The 22,117-nt window shown below is 47.0% G+C and overlaps 4 protein-coding genes across 4 annotated transcripts; all 4 read left to right on the forward strand.

The window, feature by feature from the left end:
• The first annotated feature begins 1,417 nt into the window (after positions 1-1,417).
• On the forward strand, positions 1,418-7,222 carry F4817DRAFT_137982 (uncharacterized protein). Its single transcript, XM_049297842.1, has 4 exons — positions 1,418-2,170; positions 2,244-4,297; positions 4,349-5,689; positions 5,741-7,222. The coding sequence occupies exons 1-4, from the start codon at positions 1,769-1,771 to the stop codon at positions 6,861-6,863; spliced, it is 4,920 nt and encodes a 1,639-aa protein (XP_049158187.1). The 5' UTR covers positions 1,418-1,768; the 3' UTR covers positions 6,864-7,222.
• A 410-nt stretch (positions 7,223-7,632) lies between these two features.
• F4817DRAFT_339993 (P-loop containing nucleoside triphosphate hydrolase protein) lies at positions 7,633-10,804 on the forward strand. The gene is made up of 3 exons (XM_049303606.1): positions 7,633-8,198; positions 8,288-10,154; positions 10,225-10,804. The coding sequence occupies exons 1-3, from the start codon at positions 7,822-7,824 to the stop codon at positions 10,342-10,344; spliced, it is 2,364 nt and encodes a 787-aa protein (XP_049158188.1). The 5' UTR covers positions 7,633-7,821; the 3' UTR covers positions 10,345-10,804.
• Positions 10,805-11,916: 1,112 nt separating this feature from the next.
• Positions 11,917-13,682, forward strand: F4817DRAFT_137949 (uncharacterized protein). Its single transcript, XM_049297841.1, has 2 exons — positions 11,917-12,401; positions 12,588-13,682. Exons 1-2 carry the CDS (start codon positions 12,139-12,141, stop codon positions 13,258-13,260), a joined length of 936 nt encoding a protein of 311 aa, XP_049158189.1. The 5' UTR covers positions 11,917-12,138; the 3' UTR covers positions 13,261-13,682.
• A 6,136-nt stretch (positions 13,683-19,818) lies between these two features.
• On the forward strand, positions 19,819-20,231 carry F4817DRAFT_316697 (uncharacterized protein; the record flags this gene model as incomplete). Its single annotated transcript, XM_049300712.1, has 2 exons — positions 19,819-19,923; positions 19,992-20,231. The coding sequence occupies 2 exons, from the start codon at positions 19,819-19,821 to the stop codon at positions 20,229-20,231; spliced, it is 345 nt and encodes a 114-aa protein (XP_049158190.1).
• Between the last annotated feature and the right edge of the window lie 1,886 nt (positions 20,232-22,117).

The raw sequence follows: 22,117 nt of genomic DNA on the forward strand, positions 1-22,117 counted from the left end.
CGAAGTTTCATAAAGAAACATGAAAAATAAAACAGGAGGGCCTTTACTTTTATGTATCATCCATGGATTTAGCATGACTTGGTGACGTTAGGGCTAAGGGGTTATGTCCATTGTTATATATCATTCCTTTAAAAATTATTATGATTATAATAATAATGCGCTAAACAAATGCAGTTGATATAAATATAACTCATGAGTTGGTGTAAAAATTTGGTAAGGGAGATGGGAAACAAATTCTGAGGGAAAAGTTATGATCAAAGGATATACGGAACTTGAGCTAGGACTGACTGACTGACAAACTTGTATAATAATGGATTTCCTGTAAATAAAAGTTTACTCAATTAATTTTCGACTCACACGCGAGAGTAGATAGAGGGCTTTGTTTTTTTCTCGTTTATTTTCGACTCTTGTTACCTGATAAGCTCACAACTACATATGCAAGGAAATCGAATCTTACTGAAAAGAGGTAGTCACATCATTGAAATCGTGCAAGAGACAATATAATCTACCCTATCAATCTTTATAAATAGCCTCCGCTTTTACCTTATACTAGTCTCCAACACTCGAACTCCTTATATTGAATTGTTGCAAGTTATTTCCGATGAAATGGTCCCAATCTGGGAAAGAACGCTCAACTGGTTCCTCATCGCGAGAGTTTATCCTATTTAATTCTAGGCTACCTAATGATGACATAGCCCTGACGTGCACTAATAAGCCATGCGAGCGTCTTTCTCGCCTTCTAACATTCCATAATTGTTGTGGGGATAAGAGGCGGAATACGTGCAAAAATGGAAGAAACTGTCCATTGAGAATAAAGGCTGCGGGGCTTGATCTAGATTAATATGTACTAGGTAAGTAACTTACCAAGTAAGGAAGAGGCTCTTCAAGATGATCTCCTCATAGATGCCGTAGTTCTTAGATCCCGATTTCCGACCTCGAAAAAGAATGCCCATAGGCCCATAGGCCCGTGCTGCAGCATCAGATAACGTTAAACCGGAAAGATAGATACGAAATACAAAGGTACATGCAGGTACTTCTCAGATATGAATACAGTGCAAGTCTCTAAGTTTAAGAACTGTATAGCCCACGAACATGTCCGCACTACAGTATAGGTAATCCATTTCAAGCTCTTCAACTAACCTAACTAACCTAGTAGCTATCGGGCACGTCAGTGCAGCTATCGGGTTTTATTCTTCAACAATTTCTGCACAATTTCTGCAAAGTCTGAGCAATTACTCACCTATTATATCCTATTTTCATTTCATTTCTCCATCGCATCTTGTTCGCAAGGCATAATATGACATAGATAAGGCAGTTCCTTCCTTGGTTACTCGCCCCAGCTTGTCCAAGGCCTCCGCACCCCCCAAATTATCCACCCCAACACAACCCCGTAAGGCAGCTGAGAACGCAAAACGTACCACCAACGTACCATTGCGACTACTTACCGAAGATTAACCGGGGGTTGTTAGAGCCTGGAAGCTGGAAGGGAAAAGCTTTGATACACCACTTAGCAGTTGCATCCCACACCTCCACAGTGCTACGACCGATACCTACCGACTTCATTTCGACCATTCATCTAACAAGGAGTCAGCTGTACCTAGCTTTACAATTCCGACGACCATTATATTTGTTTTTTTCCTACCATTCTGCCTTCAACCCTCTAAACGAGTTAACCATCATAATTGCAGCTAATAAAAGACGTCTCAACAAAGACCGATGGGAATAGCATTACGTTGAATCCATCGGTCGCATGTAGCCACCAATTGTCATGTCCGCCGAAGCGACCGCCGCGATGGCGTCTGCGCCCGAGAAAGAGATGGTTGAGATCGAGGTCGCAAGTGACCAACCTAGCAACGATGCACTCAATAATAAAGCCACCGGCCTCCACTCACCGCCCGATAGTAACAGTGCATTGAAGCTGGACGGTAGCGACGATTCCGAATTGAGTGATCTCGACGATCCCTCGTTCATGGACATGGACATGGACATGGACATGCACTTGCACATCAACCCGTCTTCTCCTGCTCCACCACCTGAACCTGCAAATGATGATCAAAACGTTAAGCAAGAGGAAGAGGAAGATATTGGAGAGGTCATTCCTGACCATTGGTCTGGTACTGTTCCTGTCTTCAAACCGGACATGCACCAGTTCAAGGATTTTAAGAAATTCGTATGGTTATACCCCTACTCCCATCCCTTTATTTCTCATCCGATCCCGACATTGCTAACTCGTACACTTTTAGATGACAAAAGTCGATTGTTACGGGATGAAGTCTGGCATTATCAAGATCATCCCGCCCAAGGAATGGACAGACAAACGCCCTCCTCTGGACGATATGATCAAGCAAATCAGAGTTAGGGAACCTATCAAACAGGATATCATGGGGTCCAATGGAACCTATCGACAGGTCAACATTCTCCACCAGAGATCCTACAATATTCCACAGTGGCGACAGCTCTGCGATCAAAGTGAACACCAGCCCCCTGCTAAACGAGGTGAGAGGCGTGCACAGGCGCCGTCTAAACCGAAACCAGCTTCGTCCTCAAGTGCCACCGATTCTAAGAGACGTCGATCGACTAGGGGTCGAGGTAAGCGAGGTGCAGCAAAAGATAAGGTAGACCAAGAAGACCGACCGATGACACCTGTCTCGCCAAAACCGAACGAAGAGATTGTTGAGTCCGTAGAGCAGGACCCGGGTGCTGAGGTAGATGATGATGACGACGGCCCCCCGGTTGTTGGTCGGATGGGTGGCGCTAGGCAGGCCAAACCTAAGTTACAATCTACATCAGCTCGGAGGAAGTACTCGAGGCGAGAAGCATCAGCTAGGATCGATGAGGAAGCCTTCAAGGACTTCGATTACCGTATGGACATCTCCGACTACACACCCGATAGGTGTGAGGAGCTCGAGCGCATATACTGGAAAACTCTTACTTATGCGCAGCCACTGTACGGTGCTGATCTTCCCGGAACGCTGTTTGACGACGAATGCGATACTTGGAATCTCAACAAGCTCCCGAACCTCCTTGACGTCTTGGGTACCAAGGTGCCCGGCGTTAACACGGCATATCTTTACCTTGGTATGTGGAAGGCGACTTTCGCATGGCATCTTGAAGATGTCGATCTATACAGTATTAACTACCTACACTTTGGTGCTCCGAAGCAGTGGTACAGTATTTCTCAGGGCGATGCGCGCCGGTTCGAAGCTGCGATGAAGAGCATCTGGCCAACAGACGCGAAGGCTTGCGACCAATTTCTACGACACAAGGCTTTTCTAATATCGCCAAACCATTTGGCGAATTTCTACAATATCAAAGTCAATAAGTGCGTCTCCTACCCTGGAGAATTCGTTGTCACTTATCCGTATGGCTACCATTCGGGATATAATCTGGGCTATAACTGTGCCGAGGCTGTAAACTTTGCCTTGGATTCCTGGTTGCCGATGGGAAAGATCGCCAAGAGATGTGAATGTGCTCAAGCGCAAGATAGCGTTTGGGTCGACGTGTATGAGATCGAGCGTAAGTTGAGAGGAGAGGAGACAGACTATGAAGAAACTGAGGATGAAGAGGATGAGGATGAGGACGAAGATGATGATGACCTCGATAATGGTGTACCGACACCGCCTTCGTCTAATGCTGTGAGATTCAAGCAGCCTGGGCGTAAACGTAAGCGTCCAGCGGCAGATAAAGGAGAGAGGCAGAAGGCCAAGAAGATACGACTCCGTGTCAAGAACCACGTTGAACCGCCGTGTTGTCTGTGTCCCCACGACATACCAGGACAGGAGGTTTTACCGACAAGCGATGGTCGCAGAGCCCATAGAATCTGCGCACTCTACGGACCCGAAACCTGGGTTGAAACAGTTGAAGGGAAAGAAGTCGTCGCCAATATTGAAAACGTCAGCAAAGCTCGCCTAGAACTAAAGTGCTTGTATTGCCGCTCTAAGAGGGGTGCTTGTTTCCAGTGTTCCCAGAAGAAATGCGCTCGCTCCTACCATGCGACTTGTGCCGCAGCGGCTGGAGTCCTGGTAGAAGAGGCAGACGTTCCCATATTCGGCGAGGATGGAACCGAATACAAGGAACAAACTTTCGAGTTCAGCTGCCGTTTCCACAGGACTAAGAGAGATAAGAAGTTGGATGGTGATGGATTGGAAGAATGTCAGAAGACCCGCCAAGCAGCGACTACTCTCAAAAAGGGGGACATATGCCAATTGCAGTATTACCGCGGGGATATCTTCGCAGGTGTTGTCGTTGAGAACCGGGCTGACGAACAGACGCTCCTTGTCGACATTATTCCAAACGGGTGCGAAACATATAGCCACATTAGCAAAAGCCTATCGCTAACTTTTTCTAGGGAACGTGTTGAAGTTGAATGGAAATGGCTTCTCCTCCCAGATCCAGCCGACTTCCATTTACCGAAAGCGTCTGCGAATGCTATTCCCATGCCAACGTCACGTAAGGCCAAGGATCAGATCAATGCCACAAAGCGGGTCACGGAGGAGCTTCCACGCGCAGATGCACCGTTCGTCGAAGGGTTCACCTGGGCCGAATTCAACTCGTGTGATTGCTCGAACAAGTTTCAAGCTAAAGTGGATCTGTCCAAGGATAACCAGATCTGGTATTACCTTGGTAGAACATCGACGGAAGCGCGTGCTCAGTACACAGAGGATCCGAAGAAGCCTAGACACAACCCTAAGAGTAACTTCTTAGAAACTGTTCCTCGACCAGCTCCACCTACAGCTCAACCCCGAAAGTCATATGGATCCACGTTTTCAGTACAGACTCCGACCACAACAGGAGCGAAACCTGATAAGCCATACCAGTACAAGCCAAGGGATCCTGTTATTCCTTCCTACGTCCATTCTTCCTTTACGACCCAACAGTTCGTTCCGAAGCCTCCTCCCTTCACGGCACAGCAATACATCCCAAGGCCACCATTCTATCCTCCACAAGGCACAGCGCCGAGGCTGGTTCCTGCCCCTGAGCAGACCTTACAGCGTACTCCGCAGCAGTCTATACCAAAACCAGCGCCTACGCCACCTATTATGCAACAAAAGGGGCCGTATACACCACAGCAGAATATCCAGAAGCCGGTCTACACCCCCCAGTTCATCAACCATTACCCTCCACAACAATCTATTCGTCAACAAACTTCTACGGATCAGCAAAGCAGACAATTTATTCCTCAGCAAACTACACAAAAGCTAGTTTCTACACCACAACATAGCAGACAACCCCCCGCCCAACACGTTATATCGCGGCCAGCTCCCGTACCTCGACCAACACCTCCGCAGGGCGGACACACTCGGAGCCGGTCTTCACTCAATGGTCAGTCTTTGGCGTTTGGTTCAGATCATCGATTTAGGACACCGCCATTCTCGTACGGGGGTGGCCGAATTGATTCTACCTCCAAATCACCCTTTAGCCATGGATTTAGTCAACCTCCTGGCCTTGGGCCCTCGCCGTCACCGCAAAACGGCCAACTATTCCAGGCCCAAGCTAGAGCTAGGTCTGGATCGCTGGCATCTAACCGTTCATTCGACACGCCGATGACTTCGTCTGCCATTCGACCATCTTCTGCATCCGCTCAAGGGACTATGGGAGAAGCCAAGATTCCTCCGCAATACAATGCCCCTAAGCAAGCGCGACCAAGCATCGTTCAGAGATATGCCTTTTTCCAGGTTCATCACAATAGGTATAGCAGCCAAGTTTCTCGCGATTCAGTTCTGTGCTAATAATCATTTAGAGATTCTACCAAGTATAGGACACCTTACGCCAATTGGGGTGGTTTTACCAACGGTTACGAGGGTAACCTTCGAGCTCATCTGATGAGATCGCCTGAAGCGCTTTTTGAGATTAGAAGGCGATCATCTGGCTTCAGCAGCGGTACTCCTGGCCCACCTCCTACTCGCCAGATTTCTTTTAGTAATGGTATCCCGAACAATGGTACTCCTAGCCCAGCGCCATACGCGGGTAATTCTGGCTCAGCTCGTCCATCAGCTGGTCTACCAACATCTGATTCTCCTACTCCACTTGCAACACAGAAAGTGACGCTGCCGACGACACACATAGCATCAACCGGACGGCTAGAAGTCCAGCAAACACCGGCACGTGTCGTAGATTCCTCGTATTTAAATGAAGGACCTATAACACAACTACACCCAGCAATCCGAGCCCAATATGCCGCATTGTTACAGACGAGAAACTTCGAGGCCCGCAACGAGCAAACTACCGTTCAAGCACACCAAGCTATGCTAAATCAGCAATCGCCATCAACGCCACTGTTGTCTTCTCAGGTCACTTCGGTCCCGTCGCCAATGATCATCTCAGCTCCAAGCCCCAACTCATCACAGTCCAAGGTAGATACCCCCCCACCATCGAATATGGCCACTATGGGCCAGAAGCAGCCCTCGTCAACAAACTCAAATGCTTTAGCAAGAACACCAAGTCTACCACCTAGGCAGACTTATATACCACCTCCTCGGCCGTGGGAAACGCTACGTAAGTCACAGGTTCCGGTTCAGCCTCAATATTTCCCAACGGAACACCCATCTCGTTCTGTGACACCAACCATAGCCACCCCGACTATTACCCCAAATGCGCCGGGCCCGTTTATGTACAACGGATCCGGAAATCCGAGGCACATAGAAAGTCCAGGGCCCCAGCCCAGCAATGTAAGCGGACCTTTTTGGCAGAAGTTCCCGCAGACAGTGCCTAACAGCAGCAGCCTCAGCCAGACGAGTCACGGGCAGTTTCCGTACGTGACGTACGACCAGACATACAACGGTTATCAACCACCACAGCTATACAACAGCCAAGCGCAACAGAGTCAGTATCATCACCAGGAAGATATACCACGACCCCCATAGCCTCGGCACCTGTACCTTCGATAGCAGTGGACACGAGTGACCTTCCGGAAGTACCAGATGATTCCATGGAATTGATTGAGAGCATTATCAGAGATGCCCGGCGGATCAGTAGCACGCACTGCAATACCGCAAATGAGAATATTGAAATTACCGTTCCGAGAAAGTAGCATATGGAATGTGGCGAACAGGACACGAGCATAACGAAACCATGAAATAATGGTCCCGGGGATGGCATGTGCCGTTCTGTGGAGTTTGGCGTTGATTAAACGACATCTTGCTCAGCCTCCGGCAGATGATCGTCTCACAGTTAGACTTAGCGCCTACATAGGCTTGTTTATTTCTCGGGCATAGGGCTCATGAAAAGGGAATGTTTTGATTTCGTACCCCTCCGTTCGTGTATACGAAGGAGATTTATATGTGGTTAGGCGGGGGGATCCAAGGAGTTGGACGGATGTATACTATGGCTAGGCGACGAGTCACTTCTTGAGATCTTTAGGACTCTTTCCTTGAGAGATTCGATTGCGATGACTTCTGGCTGTACAACCCAGTGTATGTGTAATACATTATGAATTGCAATTGTTCATGTTGTTACCTAGGTACCTAGGTACTTATTGCCTTAATTTATTTAAAGTACTATCCTCAAATACCACCGTCATACTTGAATTATCTATTTCCATGCATTCATATATGCACATATAAAGTATAAAATCTTGTTTAAATGAATGAATGCACGGTTAGCCGGTATCATTTTGGGGCAAGCAGGCAAGAGGCATGGAGAAGTGGGGCATGGAACGTTTTAACCAAAGAAATAAAAAATAAATCATTGACCTCTAACTTTCTGCCTTTTTGCCTTTTTTTTCTTCAGCCTTGTCCTAACAGCCATCCATTGCGACAGCATCCAATCTCTCGGACATACAACGACATATCCTTGGGTTCATCAGCAGAAACACTAGTAGCGATGGCTGATAAATCAAATGGCAAAGGTTCGCAGAATGATAAGAAGCGCCTGAGCAGTCCAGATGTTGAGACGCCTATGAAGCGCGTTAAAACGGAAGAGGGCGGCGATTCGAAACCGGCCGAATACAACAAATACCTTGCACATTGGAGTAATGGTAATGGTGACTCGGATAGCAAATACAACGGAAACGGCTTCGGGTTTAGCGATAGACTGCCAAAAGGTTCTCCTCTGGCGCATTTCGAACGACGAAAGACCACAGCCAAACAAGCATCCGAAGCTGAGGATAGCGACAATAATCCTTTTACCGGGGAACCGCACTCACAGCAGTATTTTAACATATTGAAGTCGAGGCGCAACCTCCCTGTTCATAAGCAAAGGTAAGCTTTCTTTCATTAGTTTGTTCTGATCCTTTACATCCTTACATTATTTACCTTTTTACGATCATATACTAATGCGCCTACTGTAGACAAGAGTTTCTCGATCTATATCACAAATCGCAAATCCTGGTGTTCGTCGGTGAGACCGGTTCTGGTAAAACGACGCAAATTCCTCAATATGTCGTCTATGACGAACTACCACATCTTAGTCGAAAGCTAGTTGCCTGTACGCAACCCCGACGAGTCGCCGCCATGTCCGTTGCCCAGCGTGTTGCCGACGAGCTTGACGTTACCCTAGGAGAGGAGGTCGGTTATAGTATCCGTTTCGAAGACAAGACGAGTTCCAAGACGATGCTCAAGTACATGACCGATGGTATGCTGTTGAGGGAGGCGATGCACGACCACGACATGTCGCGATATAGCTGTATTATTTTGGACGAAGCGCACGAGCGTACCCTCGCTACCGACATACTTATGGCACTTCTGAAGCAAATCACCAGGCGCAGGGCCGACCTCAAGCTTATTGTCATGTCTGCTACGCTAGATGCGCAGAAGTTCCAACGATATTTCTTCGATGCGCCCTTGCTCGCTGTCCCAGGTCGAACATTCCCCGTCGAGATTTTCTACACACCCGAGCCCGAGAAGGATTACGTGGAGGGTGCGATACGTACTGTGCTTCAAATTCATGCTGGTGAGGGCGAAGGGGACATTCTCCTCTTTCTTACTGGCGAGGAAGAGATCGAGGATACATGCAGGAAGATCTCCCTCGAAGTCGACGAGCTTGTCAGGGAAACTGATTGCGGACCGATGGCGGTCTATCCCCTTTATGGTACCCTCCCTCCACACCAGCAGCAGAAAATCTTCGACCCAGCACCCCCTCCGCTCAAGAAAGGTGGTAGGCCTGGTCGCAAGTGCATCGTATCAACAAATATTGCTGAGACAAGTTTGACAATCGACGGTATCGTCTATGTTGTCGACCCCGGTTTCAGTAAACAGAAGATCTATAATCCTCGATTACGAGTGGAGTCGCTTTTGGTGTCTCCCATTTCCAAGGCTTCTGCTCAGCAGCGAGCTGGTCGTGCTGGTCGAACAAAGCCTGGAAAGTGTTTCCGGCTCTATACGGAAAAGGCGTTCAAAGATGAGCTGATCGAGCAGACATATCCAGAAATTCTTCGATCTAACCTTGCGAACACCGTGCTCGAGCTCAAGAAGCTTGGTGTTGTAGATCTGGTTCATTTCGATCTCATGGACCCTCCTGCTCCCGAGACCATGATGCGGGCTCTCGAGGAACTTAACTATCTTAGGTGCCTCGACGACGAGGGGGAACTGACAGCTCTTGGCGGTTTAGCATCCGAGTTTCCCTTAGATCCCAGCTTGGCCGTCATGCTCATTTCGAGCCCTGAATTCTACTGTTCGAATGAAATGCTCTCGATCACTGCACTCCTCTCGGTGCCTCAGATCTTCGTGCGCCCAGCTCAAAAGAGGCGAGAAGCTGATGAAATGAAGAATTTGTTCAAGCACAACGACGGTGATCATTTAACTATGCTAAATGTGTACCACGCTTTTAAGGGGGTCTTGAACCGCAACGAAGATGCGAGGACATGGTGCCATAAGCATTATCTGTCGTTCCGTCATCTTTCTAGCGCGGATAACGTCCGTGCTCAACTCAAGCGCATTATGGAAACGCAGGGCTTGCATCTCATCAGCACAGACTTCAACGATAAAAATTACTATATTAATATTCGTCGCGCACTTGTCACTGGCTTCTTCATGCAAGTGGCCAAAAAGGAGAAGGATAGGGTATACCGCACCCTGAAAGACAACAGCCAACAAGTGATGCTGCACCCGAGCACCGTGCTCCAGACAGAATACGACTGGGTCCTCTACAACGAATTTGTCATGACATCCAAACATTATATCCGAACCGTCACCGGAATTAAGCCGGAGTGGCTCTTGGTAAGTCAATACTGTATATTCTGTATATTTAAATGAAGTCCGGGCAATATAACTAACTAAATGGCTGCAGGAACTCGCCCCCGTATATTACGATATCGAGTCTTGGGACGGGCAGAAAGATGTCAAGTTGGCACTGAAGGCAGTGGCCGACAAGATGAGACGCCGAGCTGCTATGAAGGGCGGCCGCTGAACTAGACTATAATCACCCTTATGAAACGAGAATACCCTGCGAGCTAGGATGATCAGAGTCCAATAGTCCTTTTGATGCAGGCTCGAGCCGACGCCTCGAGGGTAAGAAACTTGGGATTGACAGTCTAAAGGCTAATAAGCATATCTCTACGAGGGGCCTTATTCAGAGACGGCAGTCTACAACAGAATCTTATTATGGACTGCACGATATACTAATTGCTGTTCCAGCGTTCTTGGAGGTGTACGATCCGTGTCATATACTCAATTTTTTAACCAAGCAGGGGTTGCAAGGCTGAGGCAAGTTATCTTAGATGAGAACGAGGCCGCGATAAATAAATATTAGAGCGGATGGCCTACGGTTTAGAAGCTTAACAGAAATGGCTTGGTCCTGATAGCATCGGTCTAGTATCCGTCTATGTATTCAAGCTAGTTAATTGAATTTATGACGGAGTTGTGCAAAAGACTTTGGTGTTTTACATAAATGGTGCCCCTCGTAGTGTAACTTATAGTGGAGGTTGATCGCATTTAGGTCTTATCTCGCGGTAGAATTAATGAGACTGCCTGCCTCGCGAAGCACAGGTGAATGAGGTCTTATATAGGTTATTAACTCTAGGTGGGTTCACCGAAAACGTGTAACGAGATGAGGCACGGGAGACTTGGACATGGTGTGGTTTCTACATAAGTGGACGACTTACTCTACTACGCAAAAGCGGAAAGGCTATTGATATTTACCCCTGCATATGTAAACAGACAGTTGTATAATATCCGGACGTCTTAACCTCGGACCTACAATACCTGACAACGGACTTAAGCTACTACATCCAGCAGTGCTTGACCTACGGAGCGGTGCTTTAGTCGATTAACCGCTATGTATCCGTGTCTGGGGTCCGTGTAGGGCTAAGAAGCCGACGAAGGATTCCGATTTTCTTATTTTAACATACCTTAGGTAGGTAGTTAATAGCCGCCCACTTCTAAACGGGGTATCCCGTATTCCGTATCATTTACATAGTACATACATAGATACGTGACCGCCTGTTAATCAGAATTGGCCCCCAAGGCACGTCGATCCCTACCAAAAGTGGCAGGGCTGGGGTGGCATAGACGCGCTTTATTGTTACCCTATTTGCCTATCCATGCATATGTATTTGCAGGTAAGGAGCAAAAATATAACCAGGTTCGCCGCTATGTATGTATGTGTGGCGGCCCAGGGGAAAAAAACATATGAGTCTCCCAATGACAGCGGCACATGCGAGCCCCTTGATTTGCTAAGCCAGTAATCCGTACATAGGTACATACTCGACAGGCGAAGCGGCACAAAGAACCTATGATGGAAGGCTCACCATACGACATGAGATCATGGGCTAGTCCGGGATTCCAATCCTTCTGGCGTCCTAAGTGCCAACATGTCAATCACCCAGTAAATTTTTCATAAACTAGCCATACTGCCAATCTGTACATAGGTAGACGAGGTAGACGGAGACGTTTTCTCTAGTTGGTCGGGTTCTAGTTTCTCTCCTCTTTGCGTGTACCTAGCATCGCCGTGGAAAAGATAGAAAAGACGAAAACGATATGTCTTTTTTCTCATTAATTCGGAAATAATAAAGAGACGAGACGAGTGCAACCAAGCACGGCAGATTGCGCATAGTGAAAGACTGTTATTGCTAGTCGGTCTGTTGGAAGAAGAAGAAGAAAGGACACGGGATAGAGATAGGAGAAGGACGTAAACACGGGATCCGAATCGTTTATCCGTCTATCGACCACTCACTCGGCCGAGGGCTTAGAGCCATACGCAAGCATGTCGCTCGGTCCACTTACAACGAGCTTCGCGCCACCACCCGACTGTGTCGCATCGTCGGCGCTGTACTGGGTCAACACCGCTTCAACCTTCTACTGGCTGCATGGCCGACCGGGACAATCATCATGCTTCCCTGACGACTACTCTCCCTATCAAAATCAGTATTACAGCCCTGGTGTATGCCCTTCTGGCTATACACGCGCCTGCGAGTCCATATCGACCGACGGAGATACAATCGTCGCCACGCGGGCGACATGTTGTCCGTAAGTAATAATGCATACGCGTTTTCTCCCTTACTCTTAAATGTCCGTAACGGTAGCCACCCATCCGTAGTATTTGGTAGGATAGGATAGGATAGGATACCGTACTTGATACTGAGATGAGCGGACCCGAACAACGAGGGAAGCGATATACCGAATGTAGAAATCTAATGAGACGTACCTATCTAGGCAAGGGAATTACGAATGTGCCCCTACGTCGAGCAGCTATAGCTACCCGTGGGGACCGACGCTCGGTTGCATGTCCGTATACAGAGTAAACACGGAGACGGCCTTCACGACGATCGATGGCACACTGAATGGGTATGAGGAAGCCGGATCGCTAACGAGTTTGTTCGCTCCTGGTACCATCATGGCGTACGGCGTTGTGATCCAGAATAGTCCCGCGACAACGACGGCAGGGCAGACAGCAACCGTAGTTTCCGGATCACTGTCAGACAACTCGGCCCCCGCCCCCGCATCAGAAACTTGGCCCTCGACATCAACGACAGCGGAAGCGCAACCTGATGACAACGGGGGCATCAAGCTTAGCGCCGGCGCCGCGGCCGGTATCGGGATTGGTGCTGCATTCGTGGTTTTAGCCCTGGGCGCGGTGGTACTGTGGATGTTCTGGTCGCGGCGGCAGAAGAGGAGGCAAGAGGCGGCAGAACTGCGAGCCCAAGCAAGTATAATAGGTCCTAGTAACTGGAGTTCGACGACATGGGGCGCACCGCCCTTTACCCAACCGCCAATGCAGGTCTACTGGCCGCCGTCGGAGCTAGCTAATGAGCACGGCATCAAGGAGATGAGTGCCGAATCTCGAATACCTATCGAGGCGGACGGCAGAGCAGTGTATCAACGGTAGTTGCCGTGGTTAAGGGAAAGCGAGGAACTAGGCAAGCGAATATTTTCTTGTAATGAATACGGGCAGAGTCAGTATTCCGTGTCCAAGCTGTGGCGCTCTGATCTTCTGATCTTCTGACCGGTTCATTATGATAGGCAGGTAAAAAGACTGGGGATGCAATATGAAAAGAGGCGTAAAAAAACTCACCGAGATTTTTCACACACCCAAGACAGCCTGCAGAGATGCGGTTTATCCTGTGCGGATATCCTTGCCCTTCGTACCGGCATTGGACTTCGGTAGTTACCATTCTCAGCTACTAGAATAGACACATTTGGAATCAATGGTCGAATAGTCGCTTGCTTTTACTTTGTGACCTAAAAGATAGGGGGTACTTAGGTAACGTAACGTAACGTAGGGAAAGGGGAATAGAAAAGATCGCCCCTTGCTGAGCAGTTGAGAAAATACTTTCTTCGATGATCCTAAAAATCTCTCCAAGCAAGCTTCAGGTTAATACCGGAACGAGATTCAAGTGGTATTTTAGGGGCAGTCCAAACGAGATAGTATTCTCATATGCTTGAATCAAGACCGATCGATCCAATTGGCGCATAATTCGACTGGGGGCTAAAGCATACATACTCGAATGCCTTGACGTACCAATGACTGTAAGTATTTTCCTTCTGAAAATATCTTGTTACCGAGGATCTTCGATAGCGAGACGTAACCCTTAAGACATGACACAGCCTCGGTTGCTCGGAGAGCTGGTTAGAAGAGGTAGGGCGTGCAACTACCGTTTGCATGCGTCTATCATAAGACGCAGAGGGGATAAAACGACCACGCATGTAATGAGGTCTAGATGCCAACCGCATGAATACGAGAAGTCATACGCAGTGGACAGATATCGGCCGCATCTCTCATCTCCAACGCCAGGCATCGGTCTCCATGCATAGTAGCGGTCCACAATACTTCCCAAGCAGCCATCACGAGGCTTTAAAGGCCAAGCGATCTTGGTTCTGGAACAGTCTAGACGGCTTCTCGACAAGTCAGTCCCTTGATTGGCCTAAAGCTTACCGACGAGTCTTCGGCCCTGGTGTTCATGTATCGATGTCTTCCTTCTTCAGACTTGTCCCGAAAGAGTCCAAGTTGCCGAGATACATATTTCTGTCAACCCGACCATCTAGCATGATCGTCAGTCCGAAGGAAGCCGCTTATAAAAACAATCAGGTCATGAAATTAGAGTATAAACTCGTCCTTGGTGATTGCCAACTAGGCGAAGTGTCCCTTTGATGGTGGCTACCTAGGCTGACTAGCCCGCGTATATGGATGATCTCGAGATTGTGGCGAGGAAGTAAGTTCCCGTAGGGATCGCCGTCAAGCTCGGAATACCTCTTAGGGAACAACTCTTAGGGGATACACCTGAGGCCAATATTTAATCGAGGTAGCTATGTCTTGCGAGAGCTGTAGCGTTATGTTGGACCGCGGTGCCGGAGAGTAAAATCATATAAGCTCCTCCAAAATAGGACTGAAATAGGAGATAGGCCGGAGAACCTCATGTAATCATGTAACCAGTATCTTCGCATCGGCACTGTAAAATTACGGTCGCCACGATTTCATGATATCGACCTTTGTAAGCCGCAAATCTTGCCTTGATGCTCAAGTAGCGTCGTATTATACTAGAAAACTTCCAACTTGCATGCTTCTCCGATTTTGCCACCACCGAAGATATACTTGGATATACTCGGAGGGCCAAGAAGAATGGGATAAGAAGGCATTCACATGCTCCTGACTAAGATTAATAACTACCAAGGCATATCGTCTGAGATCTGATACGCCTATTATCGGTTATGCGTGTTTGATCAAATCTAAAGAACGCCACGTAAAGTTCCTAAGGAAAGTAACTCAACCATCTTTCATCTTACGTTAGTGTAATTGACTAGCTTGAAAAGGCACGCGCATTTTCCTTTGCCATTGTCCTTGTGCAATTCGTTCGCAGAGAATAGTCTGAAATAAGATATAGGTATCGAGATTGTTGACCGACTATTGAAAGTCAAGTACCAACCTTCTCATTACTGCGGGTGCTACCGGTGGTAGTAGAATCAGGTAGAGCTCTACCAAGAGTAGAATACGTGCCATCGTATGTAAAGCATTCAGGTGCCTCTGTTTCTCTATCTTCATATTGGAGGTGGCATAATAAAGGAGGTGTAGCTGAAGAGCTCGCGCCTTACGTCAAGTGGCGACACGAGTTTCCGTTTTTAATTAATCGCATAGGGGAAGGTGTGATTATTGGTTCCTGTAACTTACCTGGAGATTCGGAAGTTATGGGCCGTAATGCTGATCCGCAAATGAGAACTGAGCCAAGATGTTGTACAGGCAACGGAGTAGACGCGGTCGCCATACGAGCTGTGGTAATAGTGGTAATACCTCCATGCAACATCACATCTGTAGGGACTTCTCGGCGCGAATTGCTGTAGGTAGCTGCCTAGAATCCGAAAGACTTGTGATAAGATTGACTTGTGATAAGATTCTCATGCGGTTTTCCTTGATCCCGTCGTTTCACAACATCTTCAGAACATAGGACACCGAAACCTTATAGTGGCTTTCGTAGCCTCCCTCTATATTCTATGCAAATAGCTGGCCGTTTGCGAATGTCGTCCCACCGTAGTATGTTTCGAACTCTGATTCTGAGTGGTGAAATGCGAAAATCAGGGGTTAGAAGGGTCTGGTATCTTGACCGAATTTTTTAGTAAATGGCCAACGCGATCTACCTAGGTAAACAGTAGTGCTTCAAGATGTACCTTCCTTGCAATTCGATGAAACCGAATAGCAAACTTCTCTAGTGTTTTTTCAGATTCCCACATCTCCAAGATGGGGTATCAAGGTATTGGCGTGTAAGCGAAGGTACTGATTGTATCATTCTCCCGCCCAGGCCCAGAATAATAAAGGCGCGGAATCTAACAATATCACTGGCTGTTTCCTGTTCAATATTCCCCGGCAGACTCCTTGCTGAACTGAAAGCTTGGTTTGAAAATCAATACTGGTCTCCTGAGTTGCAGTATCATACGACGCGGGCCATCGAGTGTCACATTGCATGCCGCTAATGGGGCAGTAATAGAATATCAGCGAGTAAGGCTGGCTGGCTCTCGAGTAGCGAGTGTACCTAATCCCCTGGTAGGGATTGGAGATGCAACAGAACCAACAACCCGGGTTGACCAGTTTATATCAACGCCATAAAAAAAAGTAGATCAGCATGGTCCCAGTTGCCAATCACAGCTAAGCTTATCCCAGTGTCGCTAACAGTCTCCAATTCGAGATAATGACATGTGTATGAAGGTGTCAACCCCAGGCCGTGGTCCTGTAAGTCCATCGTGGACATGGAACCAACCCCGACACTAAGCTAGTAAGAATAGGTTAATAGTACTAACCAGCCTTCGTCCAAGTTCGACGGTAAGAGAAAGAACAGTTCTGGAGTTGGAAATGATCTGAAGCCAACACATGCAGAGCATATGCGAGTACCAAATACAAGACATTGTGGTATTAGTAAACATCAATCCGCATCTGGGACAGTTTTCCAAAACCCGCTCAAAGTTGCTTTGCCTTGCAAATTACGTATGTTGCTTGACGAAAGACACGCCATCCTGAACCCGCGACTGTTGTCCATGTGGTGTACTCCGATACGAAGGTTCCTTAGGAATAGGGTAGAGTTCGAGTATGTCGTCCATCGCGACACAAGACATGCATGATACATTTGAGAATTATCTAAGCCGAGGACCTGATTGTACCCGGAGTCGAATCGGCTTAAGATAGTCGTAAATTGAATATGTTCCAGCATCGCTATACGCAGGAAACCGGGTGGAACTTTCGTGGGCTTATAACCCGAACATACGACAACTTTTCTCCCTTAACCAGGACATATACGGAGTAGTGACCCAGATGAATCTCAAGATGCCCGTGTTTAGCCGCCGAGATGAGCGCGCCAGCGAGTGTCGATAGACGCCACAAGTGCCACGGGATCGAAGAGCAATCCCATACACGGAAGCCGATAACCCGTATTCGTCGTAAAGCATCCGCCAAGGTAATGCTCGATATGGCGAATGATCGGCCATGACTACGAGAATATACATACGTGCGTATGTCAATAGATTGTTTTTAGTCTAGGCTCGGCAACCCAAGTACAAACACACGAGCCGGCTACGGTAAGCCGTGCATCTGTATATGAGTGCGAGTGTGCAGGTTCACGGCGACTAAGAGCGAGGTTTTCTAGATGCGTGTTAATATCTGTAATAAGTGGTCGCCATCGAAAAAGAGACATACTATTCCGAGTATGAATGGTGGGTTAGCTTGGGAGACAGACGAAACAAAAAGGAGCCTAGAGGTAGATCATGACACGGATAGATGAAAGGAAGGATTGCATGCATTCTATTAGACATAACGATTAGGCTTAACGCGCATATGATAGGCAGATGTATAGGCAGACGTGATGCGAGTGAGCGAGTATTTGCAAAGTATTTGCAGAGTATTCGTTGCGCGACAGATTATCTAGCATAAATTTCTGTAAATTTCTGAACTTCTAGATTTCTTGATAGTTGATATTATGATGAAAGTTGGTTGGTGTGGGAAATTTCAAAGTTTGACGTCAAGGGTCAAAATGTTTGGACCCTGTCCTAGTCCAGGTTTTTCCGGCCTCTCTCCCCGGAGACCGGAGATTTTTTTTTGGGTTTAAGTTTTAAGACATTGTGCCTGAGTGGAGCGGAGAGCCTTCCCAGGGTCTTACCCGACCTAGCACAGCGGGAGTCAGTGCTGCCCCGGGGACTTCCCTGTTGCTTCCTAAATGTCTCCCTTGTTTCTCCAGTGTTCCCACTATAAGGTGATCAGAACGCAAGAGCCCGTTAGTAAACGAGCTTGCTTAATTAATAAGTTGTAAACTTACATATGTACATGTAAGTTATGTGTAATGTATATACATTAGGTACCTACATACCTACATAATGTAAGGTATGTAAATATATACATATACTGAGGTACCTATGTATGTACGCTCTCACATGTATGTATGTAGGTACCATACATACTATGTACCTAGGTATATATAATATATATGCATACACGTATGCAGGTTGGGCGATGCAAGGAGATTTATTAATTAATTTTATGCTGTTGTCCACCGCGGAGAGCTTTCCGGCCAATAGTAAATCTTTGATTTTTTTTTCTTGGAATCTTCAGCCTCATCTGGGGTATAATTATTCTGCATTGGAGAATGGTTCCTTAGCAACATATGTAGGGCTATCGTCAAAAGGGAGTAGGTAGAAGCGCGGCAAGATGGCAATGGGGGTGGGTAGGTACATATATGTAGTTGGGGGTCTGATGTTAGCTTATACCACTCCTAGGAGTCCCCATTGGGAAGCTTCAAGCCTTTCCGCTCTGCTATTCGATCCTTTGGCCGCAGTGTAACCGTCGGCGCTGAGAGAAAAGCTTCCTCTCCGGCACCCCCCCCCCCGTTCCTACCACCGTCTGGATCCCTTTCGATGCTGCCATAGTACAACAGATATGTAAAATGCAGGGAACAAAACTATAAAAAAATTGGTTACGTTGGAACACAACTACTATTTGTGTCCAACTGAAAGAGCCCCTTTTTTGTCAGAACTCATATATGCGAAGTTCTCGAATCCCGGTTGGAATCTTACGACTTCTTCTACCCAAGTTCCGCCAATGGGTGAGAGGTTATGTTTAATATAATGTCGCGTATCCTACCCTTCAACATACCAATAGCGAGACGAGCGCGGTTTACTGGTAACGGTCCGATGACTCTCTACTCGCGCTCTTTTCAAAGACCTAAGTCATCGTTTCTTAAGGTTGGTCCAAATAATACGATGTTCATCTACTACCTACATATGACACGACCCCTCATATATATGACATGTCAGAGTTGATATGCCAGCTGCTCCCGCACAGTTTTCTACTATGTACAGTATTTGATAGGAGTGTGCTATACATAACTAAATGAAAGGCGTGTTTCCAGAACACTTTCGGATCCACTTTGACCCTTGTCGCCACAGGGTCCTCATTGATGCATGGCAGGGGGACTCCCGTTGGAAGATAGTTGTGGCCTGCGTCTGATATGGAAGACTGCCTAACCTAAGCTGTTGTGTTCCAAACGTGCTTGCCAGGACATCGACACGGCCTAGACAAATCTTTAGAAAGCCGCCTCTTGAGGAATCAAGACTGAGAAACCATCTCATTGTACGTACTTAAGTAAGCTACGTATATAGTACTGCGGGATAAGACCCCTGGAGATAAATAAGGATGTTTCCGCACACCTACCATGGTAGATCACTCTATGTTTCGGAGCATCCTTGCACCAAGAGCCATTTCGAGGTTCTTGAGCACCTATATTGGTCACTTTCTCACTGAATTGGACTTTGCAGTCCGTCAGTGAAACCTTGTCGCTTGGCTGCCAGCGGGCAGTAACCTCCTTGCCATTGGCATTCAGTATTAACTCATTACTCTGCCTCGCGACTAAGTCGCTAAAGTCTCATCCTTTAAAGCCGACAGCTTCCCTTTTTTCAAGTGAAGGTATTATTCACGATGAGTGGAAGCGGTGGGTTCTATAAGTACCGATGCAAGTACTTTTATACTCATAACTGCCCTAATTGGGTATATGTTAACAATTCCCCCTGCGCAAACTGCTGCGTAAGTCACTCACCCGGAGATAGTGAGATCGCATCTTACAAGACAAATTTGGCTAATATATCCTGTAGGCGGAGGGACGAGATGTCGACGGAGAAGTCCCCGAGATGTCTTTGCCGAGGCACTCGCACGATATTTGCGTTCCTCGGGTCGAGGATGGCGTAGTACACTACACGCTGATGGAACTTGTTACTACAAATGAGTCTGGAAATCAATGGATCCTAAGATACAAAGTCAACCAGACTCAAGTCCCTACAGTGATGACTACCAATACCACTCCCGGTGCCCCGATCCCAGCAACGAGCTATTAAAAGGAGGAGATATCTGTATGGCCGATGACGGCGAAGTCATGGCGTCGAATGTTGAGAATAATCAATAATCAGATGGGACCTTCTAGCAGTTTCCAGGGATTGAGGGAGCGGATTAATGGCATTGGGGAATATCCAAGACGACCGGGATTGTGGGGCGCAGCCACCAGTTTGCCCAGGCTCTAATAATAATGAACTGACGATCGTATGGCGGAAGCGGCGGCGTTTGCTACAAAATCAGCCTATGATTAGCTTCACTTGAATAGCTGATGAATTGCGACGATTTCAACGGATCATGGAAATATTCCTAATCAAAGATTGCGCCGAGTTCGGTCCTCATAGTAAAAAGAGCGCACATTGCCATGGGACGAAAGTATGGTGTTACTTTTGAGGTTTAGCACTCATAGCCATGGCCCATGGGTGAGGGTAAATAATTAGTATGGTAGTAGTTTCAAGCACTTAGGCGAGGCTATCTCGCCTAATGCCTACAGAGCGTTAATAGTAGCTGTCATGTTAAGACAAGGAGTTTAATCGCAATTTTGTGAGAGGATCCCGCATAATAAAAACCTTCGATTTAGTACTAAGTTTATACCGTAAAATTATAATTATAATTATAATTATAATAATGCAGTTTAACGGATAAAAAGAAATGAGGGCGACGTATTAATAGGGCACGTAACTACACGACCCTAACTGCCTACATGTATGTATTCAGGTTTGAAGTAGAATAATGTTGCAATATAGATCCTGGGGTTTCTCAATCGGGCTTGCTGCATTAGCTATTGCGTCTGATATGAGCCTCGTGATGATAGATCGTTTTTTTTTCTGGTACTCTAACTTATACGCGCCTTGTAAAGAAAATATCGGTAGCAAATCTAATATCCGGAATGTAACAAAAGCTCAATGATTAGGTACCCTAGGTACCTACCCTAGGTACCTAGGTATGATTATGATAGCCGGCACTCTTCATAACCTGCGTGGTCGACCACTGAAGCTCTTTAGAAAGGGTTAATACAACGGCATCTATGTGCATCTATGCATCTATGTGGATGCTCGCACATTGCAATTTATAGATCCTTATTTCCAACGTAGAGATAGGTAAAGCCACAAAGACGGCAATGGTCTGCGAGGCTTATATGCATCGTATTAGTGGACGTACCAAGGCGGGAATTGTTATGTCCGATTTATGTTGCAAGAATACTACAACCAAGATGACATGAAGGCGGGCGTATGTCCTCAAGGTGCGAACTAGCTACAGTACATTGTTCATTAAATTTGATTGGCTAGGCTTTTTATACGATGTATACTGTAGCTAGTTCGCACTTGAGGACATACACGTATGTATACAAATAAAACTCCCATTTCAGAGTATCTATAGGTAGATACGTAAATAAGTAGAGAAGCATGACGTGAGAATAGTGATTCGGTTAGGTCGCTTGTTTCCATGATGCTTCAGTATTAAAAGTTATACATAAGTGAGTGTAAGTGTTCTAGGTATGTGCGAATATCCGCTTCAGAAAATTAGGTAGTTAAACCATCCTATCAGTTAACAAGGACATACGGTAAATACCATAGTCGAAGCGGGTCCAATCTAGCCGAACCAGTCGGCCTTATTGCACGGTTAAGGTGGCTGGGAAATCGGGAACACTAACGGATGCGCCTATCCGCAACCGTGACATAAACAGGGGTATCGAAGGTGGGGACCCGCTCGGTATGGAGCATCCAGGCCCTGCTCGGCCACGTGCTTTAAAGCTTTTGCAAGTGCTTGTCCGGTCCGCTTTGGCTCCACCTTCAATCTTCTCCACACATGTCAACCTCTAATTCCAAAAGCCCTATTTACGTAGCTTCTTCACCTACAAGTTTTCAGCCTCAGGGTTTGTTGCTGAGGA

This window comes from Daldinia loculata (assembly GCF_022478755.1).
Source record: "Daldinia loculata strain CBS 113971 unplaced genomic scaffold F4817scaffold_30, whole genome shotgun sequence".
Taxonomy (NCBI): domain Eukaryota; kingdom Fungi; phylum Ascomycota; class Sordariomycetes; order Xylariales; family Hypoxylaceae; genus Daldinia; species Daldinia loculata.

Excerpts from the sequence above, each read along its gene's own strand:
- F4817DRAFT_137949 (XM_049297841.1), top strand. The coding sequence starts at position 12,139 with ATGTCGCTCGGTCCACTTACAACGAGCTTCGCGCCACCACCCGACTGT. Across the intron at positions 12,402-12,587 it reads ACGCGGGCGACATGTTGTCC|GCAAGGGAATTACGAATGTG; the intron begins GTAAGTAATAAT and ends GTACCTATCTAG.
- F4817DRAFT_137982 (XM_049297842.1), top strand. The coding sequence starts at position 1,769 with ATGTCCGCCGAAGCGACCGCCGCGATGGCGTCTGCGCCCGAGAAAGAG. Across the intron at positions 2,171-2,243 it reads TCAAGGATTTTAAGAAATTC|ATGACAAAAGTCGATTGTTA; the intron begins GTATGGTTATAC and ends GTACACTTTTAG. Across the intron at positions 5,690-5,740 it reads TTCCAGGTTCATCACAATAG|AGATTCTACCAAGTATAGGA; the intron begins GTATAGCAGCCA and ends ATAATCATTTAG.
- F4817DRAFT_339993 (XM_049303606.1), top strand. The coding sequence starts at position 7,822 with ATGGCTGATAAATCAAATGGCAAAGGTTCGCAGAATGATAAGAAGCGC. Across the intron at positions 8,199-8,287 it reads CTCCCTGTTCATAAGCAAAG|ACAAGAGTTTCTCGATCTAT; the intron begins GTAAGCTTTCTT and ends CGCCTACTGTAG. Across the intron at positions 10,155-10,224 it reads TTAAGCCGGAGTGGCTCTTG|GAACTCGCCCCCGTATATTA; the intron begins GTAAGTCAATAC and ends AAATGGCTGCAG.